This window comes from Gordionus sp. m RMFG-2023, chromosome 5 (assembly GCF_954871325.1).
Source record: "Gordionus sp. m RMFG-2023 chromosome 5, tfGorSpeb1-WG-v2, whole genome shotgun sequence".
NCBI lineage: Eukaryota > Metazoa > Nematomorpha > Gordioida > Chordodea > Parachordodidae > Gordionus > Gordionus sp. m RMFG-2023.
Genome location: NC_088779.1, coordinates 27,100,677 through 27,122,587, shown reverse-complemented (window position 1 = coordinate 27,122,587; position 21,911 = coordinate 27,100,677). Strand labels below are relative to the sequence as shown.

At 28.2% G+C, this 21,911-nt stretch overlaps 1 protein-coding gene across 1 annotated transcript in view; it reads left to right on the top strand.

The window, feature by feature from the left end:
• LOC135930310 (CLIP-associating protein 1-like) overlaps positions 1 to 21,911 on the top strand; it is an 80,136-nt gene that overhangs the window by 49,913 nt on the left and 8,312 nt on the right. Inside the window, exons 20-33 of the mRNA XM_065467091.1 lie at positions 1,142 to 1,279; positions 5,464 to 5,652; positions 6,081 to 6,110; positions 6,916 to 6,992; positions 15,640 to 15,708; positions 16,197 to 16,469; positions 17,282 to 17,385; positions 19,009 to 19,072; positions 19,301 to 19,464; positions 19,925 to 20,003; positions 20,132 to 20,365; positions 20,619 to 20,758; positions 20,881 to 21,072; positions 21,554 to 21,738. Coding sequence (XP_065323163.1) covers positions 1,142 to 1,279; positions 5,464 to 5,652; positions 6,081 to 6,110; positions 6,916 to 6,992; positions 15,640 to 15,708; positions 16,197 to 16,469; positions 17,282 to 17,385; positions 19,009 to 19,072; positions 19,301 to 19,464; positions 19,925 to 20,003; positions 20,132 to 20,365; positions 20,619 to 20,758; positions 20,881 to 21,072; positions 21,554 to 21,738 — 1,938 coding nt within the window. The remainder of the gene's footprint in view (positions 1 to 1,141; positions 1,280 to 5,463; positions 5,653 to 6,080; positions 6,111 to 6,915; positions 6,993 to 15,639; positions 15,709 to 16,196; positions 16,470 to 17,281; positions 17,386 to 19,008; positions 19,073 to 19,300; positions 19,465 to 19,924; positions 20,004 to 20,131; positions 20,366 to 20,618; positions 20,759 to 20,880; positions 21,073 to 21,553; positions 21,739 to 21,911) is intronic.

The window sequence follows — 21,911 nt, the reverse complement described above, 5'->3', positions numbered from 1 at the left end:
CTTTCTCCAAAGTTGAGCTAAATTAATTCCAGAAACTTGATTTTCCCGAATACATATTCGTACATATAGAGTACCTACTACCCTTTTACGAATATTCAGATAATTTTACCATGAATGTTTGCATATAATAAAATTTGTATTGAAAAATAATAGTTAATTTAAAAGTTCGCGGCAAAATTTTCTGAAATAGAGGAAGTAGGTGGGTTCTAGAAATGTACCAATCCAATCCCTAGATTTTGTTATGGATCTGTCAGGTTCTTTTTAAAATAGCCAGTTCTTAACCAGTTACTTATATATATATATTAATATGTTATCGTCAATGCCTTTTTTCCGGCAATGTGCTAACTTTAAATTATTTATTGAGCGTGTTTTTTTTTTAAATTTAAAAATCTGATTTTACCGGATATTCAATCATGTTTGGAATACCTATCTTATGAATTGTAGAGAATATTGTCGTTAACCTTTGAATAATTTATAATCTATATAAAAAATATACGGGAAATCTAATATAAATTATATTAAGTTTAATGGTTCATGGGAAAATTATCTGAAATTCATAGGGTAGGTACTCCAAACATGGCGGAATACATTTCCAGTAAAATGAGATTTTTAAAATTTTTTAAAACCGCGCTCAAAAAATGATTAAAAGTATAAAAAATAACACAGTGCTGGAAAAAAGCACACTGACGTTATTGGATTTAGTTTTAAAAAAATTGAACATTTATGAATCAAAAAATAATTTTTTTTTTAAATACGTGAAATTAATAAACAAATTTGTTGTATACAACGTTAGAAAAAACTATATGATAAAAAATATAGAATTACTGTCGAATAACTATATTATATATTCTTACTGTTAAAAATATATACACTAATAATAAAGAAAGAAAGAAAGTTAGATTAGATAGATAGATAGATAGATAGATAGATAGATACATATTAAGAGAGTTATAATTTTTTTATGAGAATCGTTACATATTCCCAACGGGTAATTAATTGGGGTCCGTAAAAGTGAGAAAAGAATTGAATCAGGTACATCACTAGTAGATACTCGTACATGGTGGGGAATAAGATTTAGGCAAAATGAGATCTTTCAAATTTATAAAAATAAATTATTGTTTTACTTTCCACAAATAAACAGCGAAGTTAACCCAAATTTCGAGCCGGCCTAGGATTTGTCCTCCTAACTTCCGGTTAAATCAACCCCACAATTATCAAAATCCACCAACGACCGCGAGAGTCCCGACAAATTCTAAGTCCGTATCTTCCATGTCTCAACGTAAATAAATTAATATTTTTGCCTACCATTAGGGACCCGTGAAATCCAATTTTTTGGCCCGATTCCCAATTTTTAGGTCTATGCCCGTTGGCGCACGCGACCCGAATTTTTTTAAAAAAAGAAGCTTACAGGAAAGAAATTCTCAAACTCAAATTTATTTTGATTCTTTCTATTAAAATTTAAGGGTTTTTTTAAATTATCTATCTTATTTTATTCTATATCGTCAGCTGAGTATTATAGTGTTCTATGTCTATTTTTGCAGGAGAGCATGTTACATAAAAATGTATCTTGCATCTTTAATTAGTAGATCACAATGTGATAATACGAATATAGGATTATTCTAAATTTTATTTTAATTGCTGATATTAAGGTAAAAACTACATAACTTTTCTATAACCGATTGATGGGGGGGGGGGGTTCTTAATTAATTTATCTATTACAGATCAACCAATGTTGCGAACGACCATTTCAAAAGAATGAAACTTGGCATTAGTTATTTGCGTTTAAAATTTTAAGGTCTTCAAAGTATAAAATTGAGCAAAGCGTGATTTGATTAAATTATATTTTTTAAAAAAAAATAATACCTAAGATAGAGTTACATATTATATATCATTTTATAGCCCTTAAAATTATACATTGCAAAATATCGGAATTTTTTTGGGGTGTATAGGCCAGGATTGTTTATTACCCTTTTTAACTGTTTTATCAAAAAAGGGGTTTTTTTTAAATTTTATTTAAATATTTATTATTTCAAAAATATGCTATAGATGGTATTATTTAAAATCATCATAATATAATATATTTAATAAAAAAAAATATGTATTGTATTGGTATTAAAATAATAATGAAAAAAATCCATTCAGTATAACCAGTATGGTGTCCAAAGTAATATGTAAGCAAGCGCCCATAAAGATGTGATTATTAGCAGAGTTGGGCAAGTCCTCCAGAAGAGTCTAGATACAGATTCTTTATAAAAAAATGAATCATAGATACAGATACTAGTGTCTTTTTCAAAATATCAAAAAGATACAAGATAAAAGATATTTGTATCTTTTACTAAATTATAGTATCTTAAATACAAGATACTTTTAAATTATCATTACCAATTAAATTAGAATAGTTTATAAAATAGTTTTTATTATTTATTTGTGAAGAACATAGCATACACATATAAGAATGAATATTTGCAATAATTAATAAAATATTTATTAATAAATTAAATATAATAACCAGGGATTCTAATATTAGTTTTTGCCCATTAATAGCTTAAACAGGAAATGGAGAGTAGTATATTTAATGGGAGTTAAAAATTTGCAAATAAGAAAAAAAAATTAAATCAAATGATTTATTAGAATTTGCAGGTTATTTTCTGTGTTGTTTTAAATATAGCATATATTCGGAGTATATGGCTAAATGGTATCTCTAAAAAAAATATACTAGTTTTATTTTATTCATTATCTTTAATATATCATTACTTGTTGTGATATTTATGTATTTTTTAAAATAGTTTATTTTCTAATATGACTTATTAATTCTTGCGTTTGTAATATCATATATATAAATATCATTTAAATCTCTTTTCAATTTTTTTTTATATATTTCTTGCAAAATAATTAATTATATATAAAAAATATCATAATGTACAACTTTATATTATAATTATTAAAAAGAAATTTCGATTTTATTTATAAAAATAGATGATTTTATATATAACTTTTTTAAAAAATTTTATGACATTTTATTTTTGTTATAAAGAAGCCATTTTATATCGGATCAAATTTTATAATATTGGCCGATAACCGATATTTTAAAATCGGTGAAATTGTTCCGATCCTATCCGATAAAAAATATCGGCACATCCCTAATATATTTTACATATAATTATTTTAGCAAGTTCTTATTAGAGGAAATATTTAAGCTACAATTGATATATAATATTAGATAATTTTAAAAGGCTCTTAATAAAATAATTTTAATAAAGTAGAATTTAACTTTATTAGTTACTTTTATTTATTTATAATATAAGTAAAATTACATTACGGTATTTATTTACAAAATTTAATCAATTTAAAATGCATTAAAGAAAATTGTTATGTTTAATGATTAATTAATAAACATTCTGCCATATTTTTACTTTTTTTGCGCATTCTGTTAAAAAAAGTGTGCGAGATTCTTATCAGAATCTGTTTTTGGTGAAGCTGGTGATATTGACAGTTATTAACGCCGCAAGCTGACCTCTGATAAATTGGTGGTATTTCTAAAAAGAAATCTTCTATATATTAATGTTAAATATTTATTTCAAATTTCATAATAAAATTGTTTATTATTTATTAATTATGTTGTTATTACTTATTATATGAAGGTGATTTAATAATAAAAATATTTTATATACTTTTAGAATTGCAATTGAATTGAATATAAACAATAACTGATCATTATAATATATTTAAATGACATAAGTTATGGTATAGTTATATTATAGATGTTATACTAATAAGTAGTATATTAAAAATTAAAACCATTGGTATCTTTACAGGATACAAAATTAGATATGATAACAGATCGGTAATCGGCCGATATCAATTTAATATCGGGAATATCGGATCGGCCTCCAAAAAATTGGTATCGATACACCCCAAAAAATATATATCCAAGCTTTTAATTTGATAATCAACCATCTTCTATAAAAAAATTTAATAACAATTATCGAAGAGGGACTTATAGGTATTATTATGTTAATAATTATAAAATAAAATGGATAATATACTTTAAATTATAATAACTTTTTTACTTGTGCTATTTTGACATTCAGCTTTTACCTTGTTCTTTTTCACATAAATTACTTTATAAAATGTTCCATCTAGAATTTTAAGATTCGGATTTGATTCAGGCGAACCTATCTCCATAATTTCATCTTCACTACTATGATTGCTAAACATTCTACAAATTAAAAAATATTACTTATAAAATATATCCTTCTCTTATTTAGTTTTGGTGTTGTTTTTTTAATCTATCTATCTTTGTGACCTGTAAAATTTCCAACTAATATTGGTTATCAATATATTTAAAATATAGGGGGAAAAAATAAAGAAAATAATACAAGATTTCACGAAGAAAATAAAGTTACATTGTGTGATATGTAAATGTTTCAAACATAAATATTAAAAAGATCTGTATCTTTTTAAAGAAAATGATACAAGATTATTTTCAAAATAAAGGATCTTAGATACAGATACTAGTATCTTATTAAAAATCTCAATAAGATACTGAGCAAAAGAATCTTGTATCTTAGATACAAGTATTCGCGTTACTGCACTCTGATTATTAGGATGCTATATGTTGATATAAACATATTTTTAAATCATTTATACAAACTATTATTAAAAAAATATACCTATTATCTTTATCGTATTCCATTTTTGCGCCTATTAATAGACCCGAGGCGATAATTTGTAAATGTGTCCTTTCGCTGTTATGGGAGCTATTATCGTTATTACTTGATTAATTGGATAAACTATTTTTTTTCATTTGTTGGGTAAAGAGAAGTATGGGGATGTAAAAAAAAAATATCTCCTCCGTTTAATATGAAGGTAATAAACATTCCTAGCTAATATCAACACCCCCTAAAAATTTTCTTCTCAGCGATGTTAATTTTACATTTTTACCGGATATAAGAAAACACTTGATATATGATATTTTTTTTAAAAAAATATTATTTTAAGGGCTCTAAAATGATATATAATTTGAAATTTTGCGATTTTTGATTTTCAAAAGTTATCTCTTTAGATCTGATTGAGTTATCGCTCAAAAATTTTGTTATAACTAAAATACACAACATGGATGACTCTCAGGCCAAGTTTCATTCTCGTTTTATGGAATGGCCCATTTCGATGCTAATCCATCCGTAGTAAATCGATCCTTATAAATTACATTTATTATTCTATCTCCGACGTATGAAGGATATTTAAGTAGTCTTACACCTGTAAGATTCCACTGGCCATATATTGTTATTAATGATTGTTGATTTTTAAGTACTCATTGAAAAACGCGGGTTTTCATTATCAAGGGTTTGATTTGAGTTGTTGGATACTAATTTTATTTTAGTGAATTTAATTTTGAATAACCAATCATAATATTAATTCAATCTTGAATATAACATGTACCCTTTATTTTTCTTCGAAAAGCTGGTAGCCGTTCGAATTCGCCGACCAATCGCCTCAATGCACATTCCGCCATTTACAATTACCGCGCCAATCTCAATAGCGCTCATCAAAATGCCAATAACCTGAATCAAGGCAACGGAGTCACGAAATACAATACGATGGGCAGGAGCAATCAATATCAACAGACAAGTTCTGCTGCTTTTAATATAGGTGTTATAAATATGATTTTATATCTTTTTGCGTTTTCGCGGAAAGGAAATAAAATAACGGAATAGAAATACCAGGGTTCTTCACCCGAATTTAGGTTCAGAAATTTAAAATTGTTTGTTTGGACATTTTGAGACCAAGACCAAACAGAGACCGATTTATGGGCATATGGACCCTGGGCGAGTTCGGACCTCCTTTAGAAAATGGGGTTTTGATTAAGTTCCAGTAATCAAAATTTCCGTTAAATAGAAATTACTCGATTTAGGTCCAGAATTCTGAAAAATACGCATTTACATTTAACGCTTCAAACGCGGCGTAAAAGAAGTGGACCAGCCCTTGAATCAACAAGAGATGTCAATAATAAAAATATAAACTTATTCTTGGAATTAAAATATTAATATACTTTTTTTTTGTTATTTTATTTATAACAGCCAAGCCTAGCATGAACAGACTCGTTAAACGTAAGCCGATTTATAATACGAATGAAATTTATCTTTTATTTGCCTAAATTTATCGAAAACTTGCAAGTCACATATTAATTTTGTTCATGAACTGATATTTGATAGTTAAAGTTAAAAAGTTCTCTTAATTGTCTAAAGATTTGTTTCTTTATTTTGTATCATTTGAGGTACCATTTTATCAATTATATAAGAATTTTTCAATTTTCGCGTATATCAAGACTAGCCTTACTTTGCTTAAACCTCTTCCTCTTTTTTTTTCGAGGATATCATGGATAACTTAAAGGGAGGGGAAATGATAAACCTAAGACAATACAAGGCACCTTCTTATATTATATCTGTAATTGAATGCTTGATAGCGATTGAGTTCAGAGAATTTTACTCAGTAACCATCATATGATCTAGAGGTTAGTTATTTCAGGAATTTTAAGCAATATTTGTTATACGGATGAAACTAACTTAGAACTAGCCTAAAATCGAGGGAGGATGTTTGAATCAATTAGGGAGAGAGGGGTGAAATAAATTGGGTTTAAATTTTATTTATAGAACATATGATCAAGGGAAATGAGATGACTCCTAAGTAATATAATTTGAAAATATATATAATATTGGGAGACTATAAGTCACGATTGGGATTTTTTCCGTTCATCATATCTGAGGGCCCATGAATGGGGAAATTTAAAAACCGCTACGCCTAGTGAAATTATACACCTACGTTCTCGGAGCAAAAAAATAAGAATGGAAACGCTTTGATTATTCGAAAATTTTAGATTCATTAATTTTTTTTAAAAAAAAACAATAAATCAAGATAATGCCACGAAAAATTTATTATCCAAATTCGGCAAAGATTTTGAAACGTCTTCGAATGTCTCAGAAACATCGTCGGTTTAAAAAAAAAATTAAAATTTTTAATATATTAATTATATTATTTTAATGACAATTATATTTTTTTAATCCAGCTAATAAGTGAATAAGTAGAAAACCATGAAAATGAATTTTTTCGAAAGCATTTTATTTGTATATAAAAAAAATTTGTAAAGTATTCTTTTAAAAGTATTTATTTTTAAATGATAGGGGAGACTGGGGTTAGGTAAACCCTGGGGCTTGGAAAACCACTTAATCTCATTTTAAAATTAAATAAACCAGAAGGTTAAAATTTTTATCCTAATATAGTTTTTTATTAGTTTACATATAGAGAAAAAAAAATCTTTTGAAATTAATTAATTATTAAATACTTTATTTAAGAAATAAAATTTTGATGAAATTATCAAGAGGTTTTTACGTGAACAGAATTTTAATTTTTATTAAAATATATAATCATTTATTTGTTAATTAAATTTTATAGCAAAGTTTAAACGCTCTTCTATAATTTGGGAAAGTTTTGTGAATTAATACTAATAATTATTTAGAATTATATTAAAATTTGATGAATTAATATATAATGAGGTATTTGAAAATCGTAGGATCACTAGCCAACAGGTAAATTATCTACATTATCTATCTTACTTTTAAGATATAATCACAATAATTTTATGTAATTTTTAAACAATATAATCAATTTTTATCAATTTAATAATAGAAATTATGTAAACGTTAAATGTAATCTGTAAATTCTTATTTTAAATTAATTAAATTATGATGAGTATTATTGTAATAATTTTATGTAATTTTTAAACAATAAAATCAAATTTTAGCAATATTTAATTAAAGATTATGTAAATAAAAATCTAAATGGTAATGGTAAAGAGATTATCATTTTTAAATAATATGTTATTAAATTTTAAATCATCTAATATTTTATTTGACATTTTTATTTTAGGTATTCCTAGATCAAACTTTATGAGATATTACAAAAGATATCAAGAAAGTGGTACACTTTCTAATTGGACAAAACAATAAACAGAGGATATTCACAGAAGAAGAGGAGGGAAATATAACTAAATATCTGATCCAAGCTCTGCACCCAGAAATTACAACTTCCTTATCGGTCTGTTCATGGGCCTCTCAAAAAAGTATTACAATTCATCCAGGAAAATTATTTACAATTTATGATATCCCCTGTTATTAAGGATGTCTTGCCTTTAGCAGCATCACCTCTCAATATGGCGAATGGTTTTAAAGCATGTGGAATATATCCACTTAATACAGATATATTCAAGAAAAAAAGAATTGCCTCAGTTTATGGGGATTCTATATGTGAACTTCTTAATATCCCAATAATAGAATCAAGCTTGGTCTCTTTGGTATTAAAAGATAAATAAATATTTTGGACATATAAAATATGTATCGAAGTTTGAACATATACCATGTGCCCATCTTTGGCACACAAATATTTTTGTGAATATTTTTTTTTCTTGCAAATATTTTCTTTCTCTATTAATTTCTTTTTATAAGTAATGATGTGAATATCTCGGTCCTGGGTCATTTCCACATCAAATGAGATTTTCGGCCGACCCCTTTCAATTTTTTTAAAATTTGGTAAGCAAAGAAAGGTCAATATAACTAAGAAATAGCCAAAATTTTAGCCTCCTAACATTTATATTTTTGAAGATATTAGGGTTCAAAGTGGCAAAAATGACGTATTTTTACCATTATCTGCCTTCATTCAATCAAGCATATCTTAAAAACTATATAATTATAAATAATCAATTTAATATCAAAATTACGTACAAAGATTCTACTTTTAGATAAAAAAAATTATTATTTTTTTACCAATTTCCGGCCATTTTATTTAATATATAAGGACTAAAAACAATTTTTGGGAAATAACGACCTTCAATTTTTAAAAAAAATTTAATAGACATTATTAAACTCTTCCTTTATATTTATATAAAAAAAATGGTTTGGGACGCGGCCATCTTCATTCAAATCGATAAAAATGTTTAGAAAAGTGTATAAATATTTTCCCGAAAGGTGGCGTTTTTGTATAAAATTATATATTAATCAGTTTTTAATGTATAATTTAAAGGATTATTCATCTTGTAGAAAATAACAATAAATGGGGCTTTCGTTCAATTATAGAAATTGTATATCGATAAAAGAAATTCAATTTATTACTTTATTTATAATTTATTATAAAAATTTGCCCATATAACATATATTTAATGAATATTAATAAAATTTATTTAACCAAGTTTATAGTTCTTGAATATATTAATCATTATCTTGTGCATTTCATGACGCCAAAAAATAATATTAAAATTTTCTCTACTCAATTTTTTAAAATAATTTGATATTTTTAAAATAATTTGATATTTTCAAATATTAATTTATTATTATGAAATTATTTACAAAATAAAAGTATTATCATAAAATTAACCCAAAACAATATAAATATTGGATCGGATTTTCTAAAATCGGCATAGCCTTACTAAATTAGAATAACAATAAATAATTGTTTCAATCAATAAAATAAATAAAAATTTTAAAATTGATTAATCATTCAATAATACATGCTCAATATTAATTCATATTTTAATTAATTATTGGTATTTTGATTTCTATCAACACCTCCTCAAGCCTGGAAAAACTAAACGAATATACAGTTAAAATTGTACAAGAATTATTGTATGGACGAAATAAGCAGAATCATGCCAGGCAAGAAAGATTGCGTTTCGATTTTGACCAAAGACGAAAAAAGAATACCATACATAAGAGATTAATTTTAGATAATTTCAAAGAAATTCATATATTTTTTAAAGAAATGAGGCCTGATGTTAAAATTGGTTTTTCGAAATTTGCAAGCATTCGCCCAAAAATTGTATACTCTTTGGAGGTAGTGGTACACATGTATGTGATTGCAGCTACCACCAAAATTTTAAATTAATGATCATTGGATCAAATTTACCCAATTTAACTAATGATATGTTGCCCTTTAAAACATACAAACATATTTTACACTTAATAATTTGTAATTCGCCACAACCATCCAGTTTATATGGGCAAATGTGATAATTGTCCAGGGTCAACACATTTACGCGATCAAATAGAAATATTGTTTCGTTAAGGATATCGAATTTATAACATACAAACAATGGCTATCCATAGATAGAACAACTCTTGAAACGATAACCAAACCAGTAGGTGAATTTATCAATGCCTTTTTTGAAAAAATGGAATCTTTATTACTCCATTTTTTTATTTCAACGCAACAATCGTTGTATCAAAACAATCAAAAATTGAACTTAGACGAAGACCAATATTTAATTTTATGTGATTTTTAAGAAAAATATAGCTTTATACTTCAGGATGAAGTACAAAATTATCATTGGAATAGGGCTCAATCCACTGCTCACCTTTTTGTTATATATTATAAAGATAATTTTGCCAATATTTGTCCTAAATTATGTAATGATTGCAATACAATACAATAGCAGTACATAATTTCAAAAAAACATTGGTAAATTTTTTAATTAATAAAATTTGTAGGCCAAATAAAATTTTTTATTTTTCCGATGATAAAAATCGTAAAATTTTTTATTAATATTTGCCATCATGAGATGGATTTCGGGGTACAGGCGAAATGACATTTTTCTGCTATAGCACACGGGAAAAGTGTTTGTGATGAGATTGGTGGCACTGTTAAAAGGTTAACCGCTAGAGCTAGTTTACAAGGCCTTAGTCAAAGTAACCACATCATATGAATTGTACGAGTTAAATAAAGAAAATATTAATGTCATATATTTTGAATAGATGACCAAAATAAATTATGAATACGAAGATCTATTACTCAGGGAAATATTTTCAAAAACTAGATCTATACCTGGAACACACAAAATACACACCTTGATTCCAACAGATCTACATCAATTTAAAAGTAAAATGTATTCCAATTCAATAGAAAGTACTATAGAATAGTTATCATATAATGATGAAAGTATAATTATTGAAGAAATATCAGTATACCTAACGTATCCTTATGATTCTAATTGGTGGTTAGCTTTGTTTTAGTGAAAAAATAAAAGCAGGAAGAAATATATATATAAAGTTTTTAACCCACCCGGACCTTCTAATTCCTTTACATTTCCAAGTATAGACGACACTCTTTACTTTCCCAATTGTCATATCTTAACATTAGTTTCACTGTTAACTGCTACTAGCCGTAGTTATACATTGTTGTCACAAGAAAGTAAATGCGCTACCGAAAAATTAGAATCTTTTAAAACTGAGTTGTTTATTAGATTTTTAAATTTAAATTATATCAATTTTTTAATATTTAGGGCGCCATATATGAAATGCACAAGATTCTGATTCATATATTCAGGAACTCGAAACTTAATTGAACATATTTTATTTATATTCATTAAATGTATGTTATATGGGCAAAAAATTTTATAATAAATTATAAATTAAGTAATAAATTGAATTTCTTTTATCGATAGACAATTTCTATAATTGAATGAAAGCTCCATTTATTGTTATTTTCACTTACAAGATGAATAATCCTTTAAATTTTATCAAATAGTCCAAGAAAAACCATTAAAAACTAATTAATATATAATTTTATACAAAGACGCCCCCTTTCGGGACAATATTTATACACTTTTCTAAACATTTTTATCGATTTTGAGAATGAAGATGGCCGCGTCCCAAACCAATTTTTTTATATAAATATAAAGGAAGAGTTTAATAATGTCTACTAAATTTTTTAAAAAAATTGAAGGTCGTATTATTTCCAAAAAATTGTTTTTAGTCGGATTTTCGTTATTGGTGACGTGACCATTTATTCATAATTATATTTATCAGAATACTTCATATTTCTCCATTCTTTGTTCTTCCCAGCTGGTACAAAGATTCTACTTTTAGATAAAAAAAATTTTAATTTTTTTTCCAATTTCCGATCATTTTATTTAATAATTTCGATATTAAATTTGTTATTTACAATTATGTAGTTTTTAAGATATGCTTAATTGAATGAAGGGAGATAATGGTAAAAATAAGTCATTTTTTCCACTTTGAACCCTAATATCTCCAAAAATATAAATGATACGAGGCTAAAATTTTGGCTATTTCTTAACTACACTAACCTTTCTTTGCTTACCAATTAAAAATTCGAAGAGGGTCGGCCGAATCATGGTTGATTTGTCATGAAATGACTCTCCTTCTTTTCACTCTCTTAACTCTTACTTTTTTTGGGATGAGGCGAGGATATTGTTAAATTGCTGGATGGACCAGAAATATTATCTAAATGAACATAAGAGGATAATGGAGCATCATTACATATATCGAAGGTTCTATTAATATTTCAAATATCTTTTAATACCAAAGGGGCCGAGATTTTGGATGTTTACATATAGAATCGCCATGAACTGAGACAATTCTTCTTACCTGAATATATTTGTATTCAGTGGATATAATCCACATGCTTTTAAACCATTTGCTATATTGAGAGGTGATGGTGCTAAAGGCAAGACATCCTTAATAACAGAGGCATAAATTGTAAATAATTTTCCTGGATTACTAATCATCCAGGAATGAAGTGCATTATTATAATATTTTTTGAGAGGTCATGAACAACAGACCGATCAAGAGGCTGTAATTTATGGGTGCAGTAAGGAGGCAAAGATATTAGAATTATCCCCGTATCTATACAAAATTTGACATCTTAACAGGAATTATGTGATATATGATTGTCAAGGATTAATAAAACTTTGGACACAGGAATATACCTAGTGTGTTTAGAAAAATGTTTCAAAAAAATAATAAAATCCTCATCTTGCATCCATTCTTGAACCATTTGAGAGCCAGGTGGACCATCTCTAACCAAATAGTCATAATATTTTTTTCCGCGAAAAAGAAACATTGGAGGAATTGTATGGCTAATTGCATTTTCCGATAATGTTATTAAGGTACCTTATTCTTCGGAAGTCATGTATCTTACCTGTTTTTGACACTTTTATCAATTATTTTGGATGGGGTTTGAACTGTGGTAAGTCCAGTTTCATCCATGTTGTAAATTGCCATGCATTCTAATTTATGTTCATCTAATATTCCTACATATTAATTGTAAAACATTTACTTAAATCGTTTAATAAACTTTTATATAAAATTAAAAAGTATAGTTTCTTCATTAAATCCAATTGCCCTAGCCATATAAGTAGCCTCAGGGGACCTTAAGGATAAAGTAGGATTCTTTAACTAAAACCTAAGTACCAGTCATGGCCAGCCATTGAATTGTCCTTTCAAGATTTAGGAAATTTCTTCTTCATATTTACCACCATGTGTTGGCTAATATTTTTATCTAAAAAACAATATAAAATAATGATGAATAAATTTATACCTTTTTAATTTAGGTGCCATAAAAAATTTGGCTAGCTTGGATCAGATATTTAGTTATATTCCACTCTTCTTTTTATGTGAATATCCTCTGTTTATTTGTCCTACACTAGTAAGTATGTCACTTTCTTGATATCTCTTGCAATATCTCATAAAAATGATTATCTCTTTATTATTATCATTTAGATTTTTATTTAGTGGCTCTTCTGGATTTATGTATGATTTTCAAATGTACCAGGGAAAGTCTACTAATACTATAAAATCATATTTAGGTATAAGTGGAGATATCGTACTTCGCCTGTCTGAAATAATACCATCAAATAAAAACCATAAATTATATATGGATAATTACCAATTATTTATGATTCTTAAAAAAAGGGATATTTGGTGTCCGGAACGGTAAGGTCTAACCGATTATCAGGATGCGCACTTAAAAACGATAAGGCTTTAAAAAAGGAAGGAAGAGGCGCTGTAGATTATAAAAGTAAAAAAAACGGTATTATTATCTGCAAATGGCAGGACAACAAAGCTGTTATTACAATATCTAATTTTTTAGGTGTTTTACCTACGACCATAATTAAACGATGGTCTGTATCGGACAAATCCTTTATAAATGTAGAAATGCCCGCTATAATTAAAAACTATAATGAGGGAATGGGTGGAGTAGATCTTCACGATATGCTGGTCGAGTTATATAGGACAGATATTAAATGGAAAAGATATTATATGCGAATGGTTTTCCATTTATTGGATTCTTGTGACGCCATATGAAAGCAAATAATATCAAATTTATGACATTATTGGTATTTAAATCTCAAACAGCAAAAGGGCTGATGCTAGCAGGAAAGGATAATAACAAGAAGACTGGAAGACCTTCCAGTATAGTTGTAAAGAGAAGAAATGCCATAAATATTGTCCCCATATCGGATATAAGATATGACCAAGTAGGTCATTTCCCAAAGCCCATAACAATTAAACAAAGGTGCAAGTATTGCGTAGATGCATATTCAAGAATTATGTGTCAAAAGTGTAATATTTATTTATAATAATAACGAAATTGTTATTTGTCATTTCATATGAAATAAAATATTTTTTTAAATGAACTTGCATTTTGCCCATTGATGACATTTAGAATCATTGAAAAATACTCGAAATAAGTTTTTTTGATAAAAATGTGTTATTTGTGTCTATAATAAGTATCTCTTAAAAAAAAACAAAATTTTTCATCGAAGGAAAAAAAGTCGGGCGCGAAAGGGTTAATTTTGTTGGATTTGTATTTTCTCACCATATCGAATAAATGTAATAATTACTAAAAAAAATTCATTCAAATGGATTGACATGTATGGTTTAGCAAGCCCCGCTAGCTCTAAATTTACTAATCATGATTGAAATATTATATAGACATGATAAATATTCCTTCCCCAAATTATATAAGAGTAAACTTTGCTATGAAATTTAATTTTCATATAAATGATTATATATTTTAAAAAAATTAAAATTCTGTCTTTAAAAAAACCTCTTGAAAAAAATTTTTATTTCTTAAATAAAGTTAATAATTAATTTCAAAAGATTATTTATTAGTCTATGGATGTAAACTAATAAAAACTCCATTAGGATAAAATTTTAACCTTCTGGTATATTTATTTTTAAAATGAGATTAAGTGTCTTGCCAAGCCCCGGGGTTTACCTAACCCCAGTCTCCCCTAATTGTAACTTGACTAAATTAATACGTTAAGTTGTAATTTAGATAATCATTTTTATTTTTTTAAGCATTATATCAATTTGTTCTTTAACTATAATATTAAAAATATTAAAATGGAATTTATAAAATATATTAAATGAATTTTTTATGTAGTTAGTAAAGGGATGAATATGGCATGGAACCGTGAATAGATATTGGATCTGCATATCTCTAGAGATATTTTTTGATTGAGGTGTAAATTTTCCTTGGGTCTCCACTGGTTGTTAGGTTCCATGCCAGGCAATATTAACTCTCTGCTAATTAAATTTTTTATTATTTAGCATTAAATAATTGGTATATACAGTAATAAAATATTTGTTCTTAAATAATTTAAGTAATAGTCTTAAGAGAACTTAATTATTTTTGAAATATCATAATATAAATATAAAATTGGCAACAAATTGTGAATAGGATGGAATGTTAGGAATTATTATCATTTTTATTCTTTAAATTGCAATTTAATTATATATTTATGGATAAAAATTTACATTTTTTTTAACATTTATTGTTTTAAAGAAAATTGGTAGGATAATCTCGACTCCTTATCCAAAGAACAATGCCAATCAACACAACGATTCAATTTATGTAAAGAAATAAAATAAAGACATCAAATTATGTCCCGCCAATTTTTTAAATAAGAAATATGCAAGCGTAAAAATCATTTGATAGGTATTTCAATTGTTTGGCAAGTTGGTAATTAATTTTTCAAGTTTTTGACTTGGACAGTCTTTATTTAAGATGAGAGGACATTCTAAAATAAATTTTGGCACGTTATTAATTTTCAAGGTTTTGTTAGATTTTTCGGAAGTTTTTACATTTAAGATAATAGGAACGGTTTGACTAAATTGCTAATTATTTAGGTAAACTGCAAATGCAACGGGTAAAATTTTATTTAAAAAAAAATTTCTAGCCAGATATAGGGTTGAGGTTATAGTATAAATTTTTATAAAGTTGGTCGCGGTTTAGCAATTTGTATCCCATTAAGCTGAATATATCTAAGAAACCATTAATGTTTTTATAGGAATCGTTCCAAACGTTTAAAATCTAATTGTTTTTTTTTGGCATTGTCACAGGATGCTACGCCTGTCACTCAACAACAAGTCAGCCCGAGTCATCAAATTAGGTCGGAGGAAGAATTGAGCGATCACTCATCCAGTTTCTGTTCCGAAAGCTCCTTCCGGCAATTTCAAAACAAGTACTTTTTGGTTCACACCGCGGCTTCATCCTCCAATTCTGCTGCCAGGGACAATTTTAACGGTAACTGCATAAACAATGACCCTAATATCGGCGGTGCGATGGCGGGAGGAGTGCCCAATTTCTATGGCAATACCTTAGGAACTGATATGGTACATCAATATAAAATGCCATACTTTTTTTAAAAAAAAGATTTACCACACAATTACAAATGCTCGAACATTATGTTAATAAGGCGCTGAGATTTTTTGCCCATTTATAGAATTTAGGCGCGAATCGGATGCGCCATGATTATCCTACCATCTAGCTCATATTGCGATTTATCAACAATTAAAGATATTTGCCTAATTCAGGTTCTTCAAAACTCGGTCGCCTCGGCAAATCTAAATAAAATGAAAATCAAACGGTCCGGTTTAACCCGCACCACAATCCGAAAAATTGCCGATTGCGTCTATATCGAGTTTAGAAAGCAAATGGATAATTGTTTCGTCTGCCAAATCGATCCAGTCTGAACTGGTCTTAGTTGATTAAATTGCTGGCGCGATAAAATTTCTGCACGACATGTATTGTCATTTTTTTAAATTAAACCATCTCAAAAGATATATTCATAAAAAAATGACCACTTCTCTAATTTAGGGCCAAAATATTGGTCCCAGCAGCTGCATCTAAAATTTGGGCAAGTTTTAGCATACGATAATGGATTTTAGATGGAAGGTTAACTTTAAGGCCACAACCGCATATCAGTTTAACCGAAACCATTATTCGCGACCAATGTCAAAATAATTGTCTTTTAAGACCGACATGTAGAATAACGAGTTGTTTAATAATCATCAAACTTCCATTCACTAAGTTTAAAACTAAGTTAAGTAAAAGGTAGATCTAAATCCGGTTCGAATTTTAACCAAATAAAGACGTAGAAAAAAGATGATAATATATTTATTTTTTTATTAACTAATTATTAAAGGATTCCTCGGAAATATTAAGTTTGTTGTCCAGCACGAATTGGGCGGACAGGAAGGAAGGTTTGATCCACATTCTCAGATTTTTCAGATCGGGGAAGGAGTTGAAGTTAAACTTTATTTTATATATATTTTATAAACTTTTTTCGAAAAGAAATTATTTCCTCTCAAAATCCTCAAATTATGACAAAACAGATGAGAAAATACATATAGAAATTGACACAGTAATTCTGTCTACCGAGAAGGGTTTAACTCTATTAGCGACTTCTCTGTATCGGGTCCTGGTGGATCAAAAATGAAATGTTTTGAAATGTATATAACTCCAAAACGCGTCCATTGTTGTAAAAAATTAAATTTCATGTCTTATTAAATGGATATATGAAACCTAATATCCTTAAATTTTTTTTTTAGAATTTGACTCGAGTTGGTTTTTTTTTTCAAAAACGGGGCTAGATGGCACCATTGCATTATGCCTGAACGCCCCCTATTATTTTGCAAAATTTTTCCGTAAATCGTGAATGATAGCACAATTATAATGTTTGTCATCAAATAAATTTGATTTTTAAAAACATCCCGAAAAATAGTGAAAAGGATAATTTTGTTAGATTAAAAAATATTATATAAAAGGGAGATCTTATAACGATTAAAAATTATGTCAATAGGAGAAAAATTGGAAATGTGCCAAGTGAGATTCCTAAATTTCCCAAGGAACAGCTGGAATATTCCTGCGGTTCAACGAACTTCCCAAAGCGTCCTCGAAACACGGGATTTACATTCACAAAACAAGGCACATGATCTAAATCCATTTGCGTAAATGGGGAAAATTGAAGATTTTGGTTTATAAAAAAAAATAGGCTTCGAAAAAAAGAAACTTTTGAAAACCTTGAAAGAAAAATTCGCGAAGTATGGCTCATAATTTCGTAAGAAGAAAATAAAAACCAAAGTTGGCGTTCCATCAGTGAAAGACGAGATTGTCAGGTGTCAATTACACAAGAGGAAAAAAGAAGACCGGTCAAATATTATGTTCCATTAATTAAACATTTGAGGATATTAAGTTCCCATTATATTTTTTGATAAAATATGAAATTTCATTCTTTTCTTTTTTTAAAAAAAGACGCGTTTTTGAGATGTTATAGATTTCAAAACGTAGCATTTTTTGAGTCGCCCGGTATTTAATGTCGGAAAATTATTTTTAAAAAAATTAATAATATCGATATTCGGAGGGGGAGGGGTGGAGGATAGATGTTACTTCAGTGTTTGATTTATTTATTTTCTAATTTTATTTTGAAATTATAACCATATCACCCGTTTTTCTATTTATTTTGCATCATCGGACATTTTTATTTATTAAAGATTCGACATATTTTTCTAACTGGATGCGTCTTAACTCGTAGAATGTGATTTTAGATCCAAAAAATATATATTTGAATATGTCCAGTTTTTAAGGCTTGACCATATTTAAAACAGAGTTTTAACAACATTGGCAAAATCACAAATTAAAAGGGTTATATTAGCTGCTTTCCTGAATAGAATAGCTCTAATTGAGAATTAAGAAAAAAAGTTAAGAAGAGTTAAGAGGCATCATAGTTTGATTTGACAGTTTAACTTATTTGAATGACGTTAGAAGGTTTAAATTTTACCTGGGCAAGTATTATTCATTCAATAATTAATTATTTTTTTATATTATAAGATGCTAATTTATTTTACAAATAAAATAAAAATATCCCCACAGACCTAAGGAAATCAGACCAATCATGGAAAATTTTTCTAAAATGTTTATGGATCCTCATTCAAAAGTTAGCAAACCAAATAATGTATATGTATATATATATATTTTTTAAATCATTTGTTCAACTATTTTGCTCATGCTCATTACGTATTTGAAATTTTTAGAAATTTTTTGCCACTCATATACCACCTGACTCCTTAATCTTATCTTCCTCCAATTCTTGTTTCATAGATCTTTTCCTATCAAAAGTCTCATCCTTATGAAAGTAATCGTATTTTATTATTCCTTCTTCAAGGTATTCAGCATTTTTCTCGACGCTCTTATAGAGTTCATCAGTATCTACCACGAGGACCTACAAGACTGGCTCTACATCCTCATGACCAAATTGCTGACCAAGATGGGACAAGAGCTCTTATCATCCATCCAGACCAAATGCCAGAAATTATTAGACCTTATCACGTAATAATATTTGAAATCTATTTAGTATGTCTTCAAAGAACAATCGTTTCCTTCTGTACTCTGAATTATTATTAAGTATAGTGTTGTTAAACAGCTCTATTTGAGCCTATTTTTAAAAACGGCTAACTCAATATTTTAGCCTGAAAAATATTTCCTAAGCCTCGGGATTTCGCTAATAGATATCCAAACCTTTGTGGCATATATGAGCAAAATCTTCAGATTTACGTAGAATTTTTCTGGATAAAATTTTGAATTAGCCGTTTTTAAGAAATCTGCTCAAATCGAGAGAATTCTAACAACACTTACTTAGTATTTCTTAACAGCCACTAGACTTTTTAGCTACAGTTAGTATCTTGTAACATTTATTGCTTACTAAAAGTAACTGTTATAAATTTTTTTTTTAATTTGTACTAATATTATATTCCTTTTCCTTCTATTTTGTAAACCAAAAAAAAAACAGTTCCTCGTTTTCCTTCGCGCTACAATTCGAGTATTTGGGGAAGTTTTTGACGGACCAAACAATGACACCCAATTACAAAGTAAATCCTTTAGTAATAAATAAGTTTAAAAATTTGGGAAGAAGAGATAAGAGATAAAAGCGTAGATATATTTATGTTCCATACTTCCTCGTGTAAAAATTTCAAACTAAATCATGTTTTCGCCACAGGTCAAAATAGCCGTGCTAGGCTACGCCCTTTCTATAATTCCCTCCCTGACCCCCTTGGATTTCACGGTGGATTCGGATACTCAATGCAAAACCATGTCCAAAATCATAAGCCTAACGGGCGAACCTAAAAGCGTGGAGGTCAGGAAACTCTCCACTTGCATTCTGCTCGCCCTATTCGACCTCAACCCGGCCACCTTCACCATGAATCTCCATTCCATGCCGAAATCTCAACAGGTTCGGGCTTATTTTTTTTTTTTAATGTTTGGGTTGTTAGAATTCTTGCCATCCGTTTTTTCCCCAAATTTCGACACTTATTTTCGTTTAATTTGTTCGGGATAGACTCCGCGTTGATGCGCCACTTTCTTGAACCAATAGGGTTGGGAATAGACTCCGAGATGATTGATTAATTTTCTTCATTCCTTGATCGCCTTTAAAATGATCAAATTTTTTATTTTATTATTATCATTTTTGATTGACAAATTATTAGGACATATCCATGGAAATTCTCAGAAATCACGTCGGTCCCTCTCTCCTAAACCAAATTTCGCCGCATCCTTCCGAGACCTTTATGAATGGTGGGCAAGACCTCCCGCTTCAACGAAATTACGTATCGGAAAATTTCGCGATGTAATATTTATTTTATATAGTATATATATACGTATTGAAGATTATTTTACGGATGCTGTATATTTTAAAAGGAGTCTAAATGCGATGATCCTTTTCGATAAAAAAATTAATAAATAATAAAGCCCATCCTCCGAAGCCGCCTCCGTTGACGACCACAATTTTTCGGGCGAGAGTTTAACTTCTACGCTTCACGCCGAACCTTGTAATATGCGTACCCCGAATCTCATGAGTTTCGGAACACCTTACTCCGAAATGGAGAGAAGCGGTCCGGACACTGCCAAAAAGGGATTTAATTGGAGCTACGACGAGGAAAGGTTAGAGTAAATTTCTAAAATTAGATTAAGAGGGGGTGACCAAAAACTATTTATTGCCTCACGGCATAATCTGTTTTTTTTGTAACTCTTACTTATCGTTAGCTTTGAAGATAAACCGTTTTTTGGGGGAAAAAACAAACATTGTTTTTTTTTAAATTTGTTCTATTATTACTACTACTACAATCCTTTAGGAAAACCAAAACATAATCTACAAATATTTTATCATAGTCATCTTAAATATCAATAATATGTGGCAAATTTTTTTTTCATCCCAATCATTTAATAATTTAATCATTTTGTTAAATTGTATTATTTTTTTAAAATAATTTTAAGCTTTTTTCACTGTTTTTCCCCTTTTTTATGTTGAAAATAATATTCTTGTTTTTTTACATCTCTAGTTAGCTTTAATCTTTTTTTGATGCCACTGTCCAATAAAAAGAATTTCCAAGACTTTTATTTATAAAAAAAAATTAATTTTAAGCCGGAATCTTCTTCTCTTTAGTTCCAAAAGTTCTAACGGGCTAAAGCCCGTTGTGCCTCCCAAGCCCAGGCTCTCGCTTTCGAAAACGGACAAGTCCGATTTAAACTTTTCGTCCTCTTCGCTCAGTCCCAATTTAAGCGGGGATTTCCTTAACGGCGGGCAAAATAATACGCCCAACCATAACGGTAAGTATATCCTTTATCTTCTTTATTTCATCATAATAGTTTATTATACGTTTTGGGTTCATAGATATATATGCACAAGGATTCATTCTCACCGTATTAGTTTAGGGTTTGAGTAAGTTTCTCTATGAGCAAAGGTAGTCTTTCTAAATTATTATTATAAAAAAAATATGTCT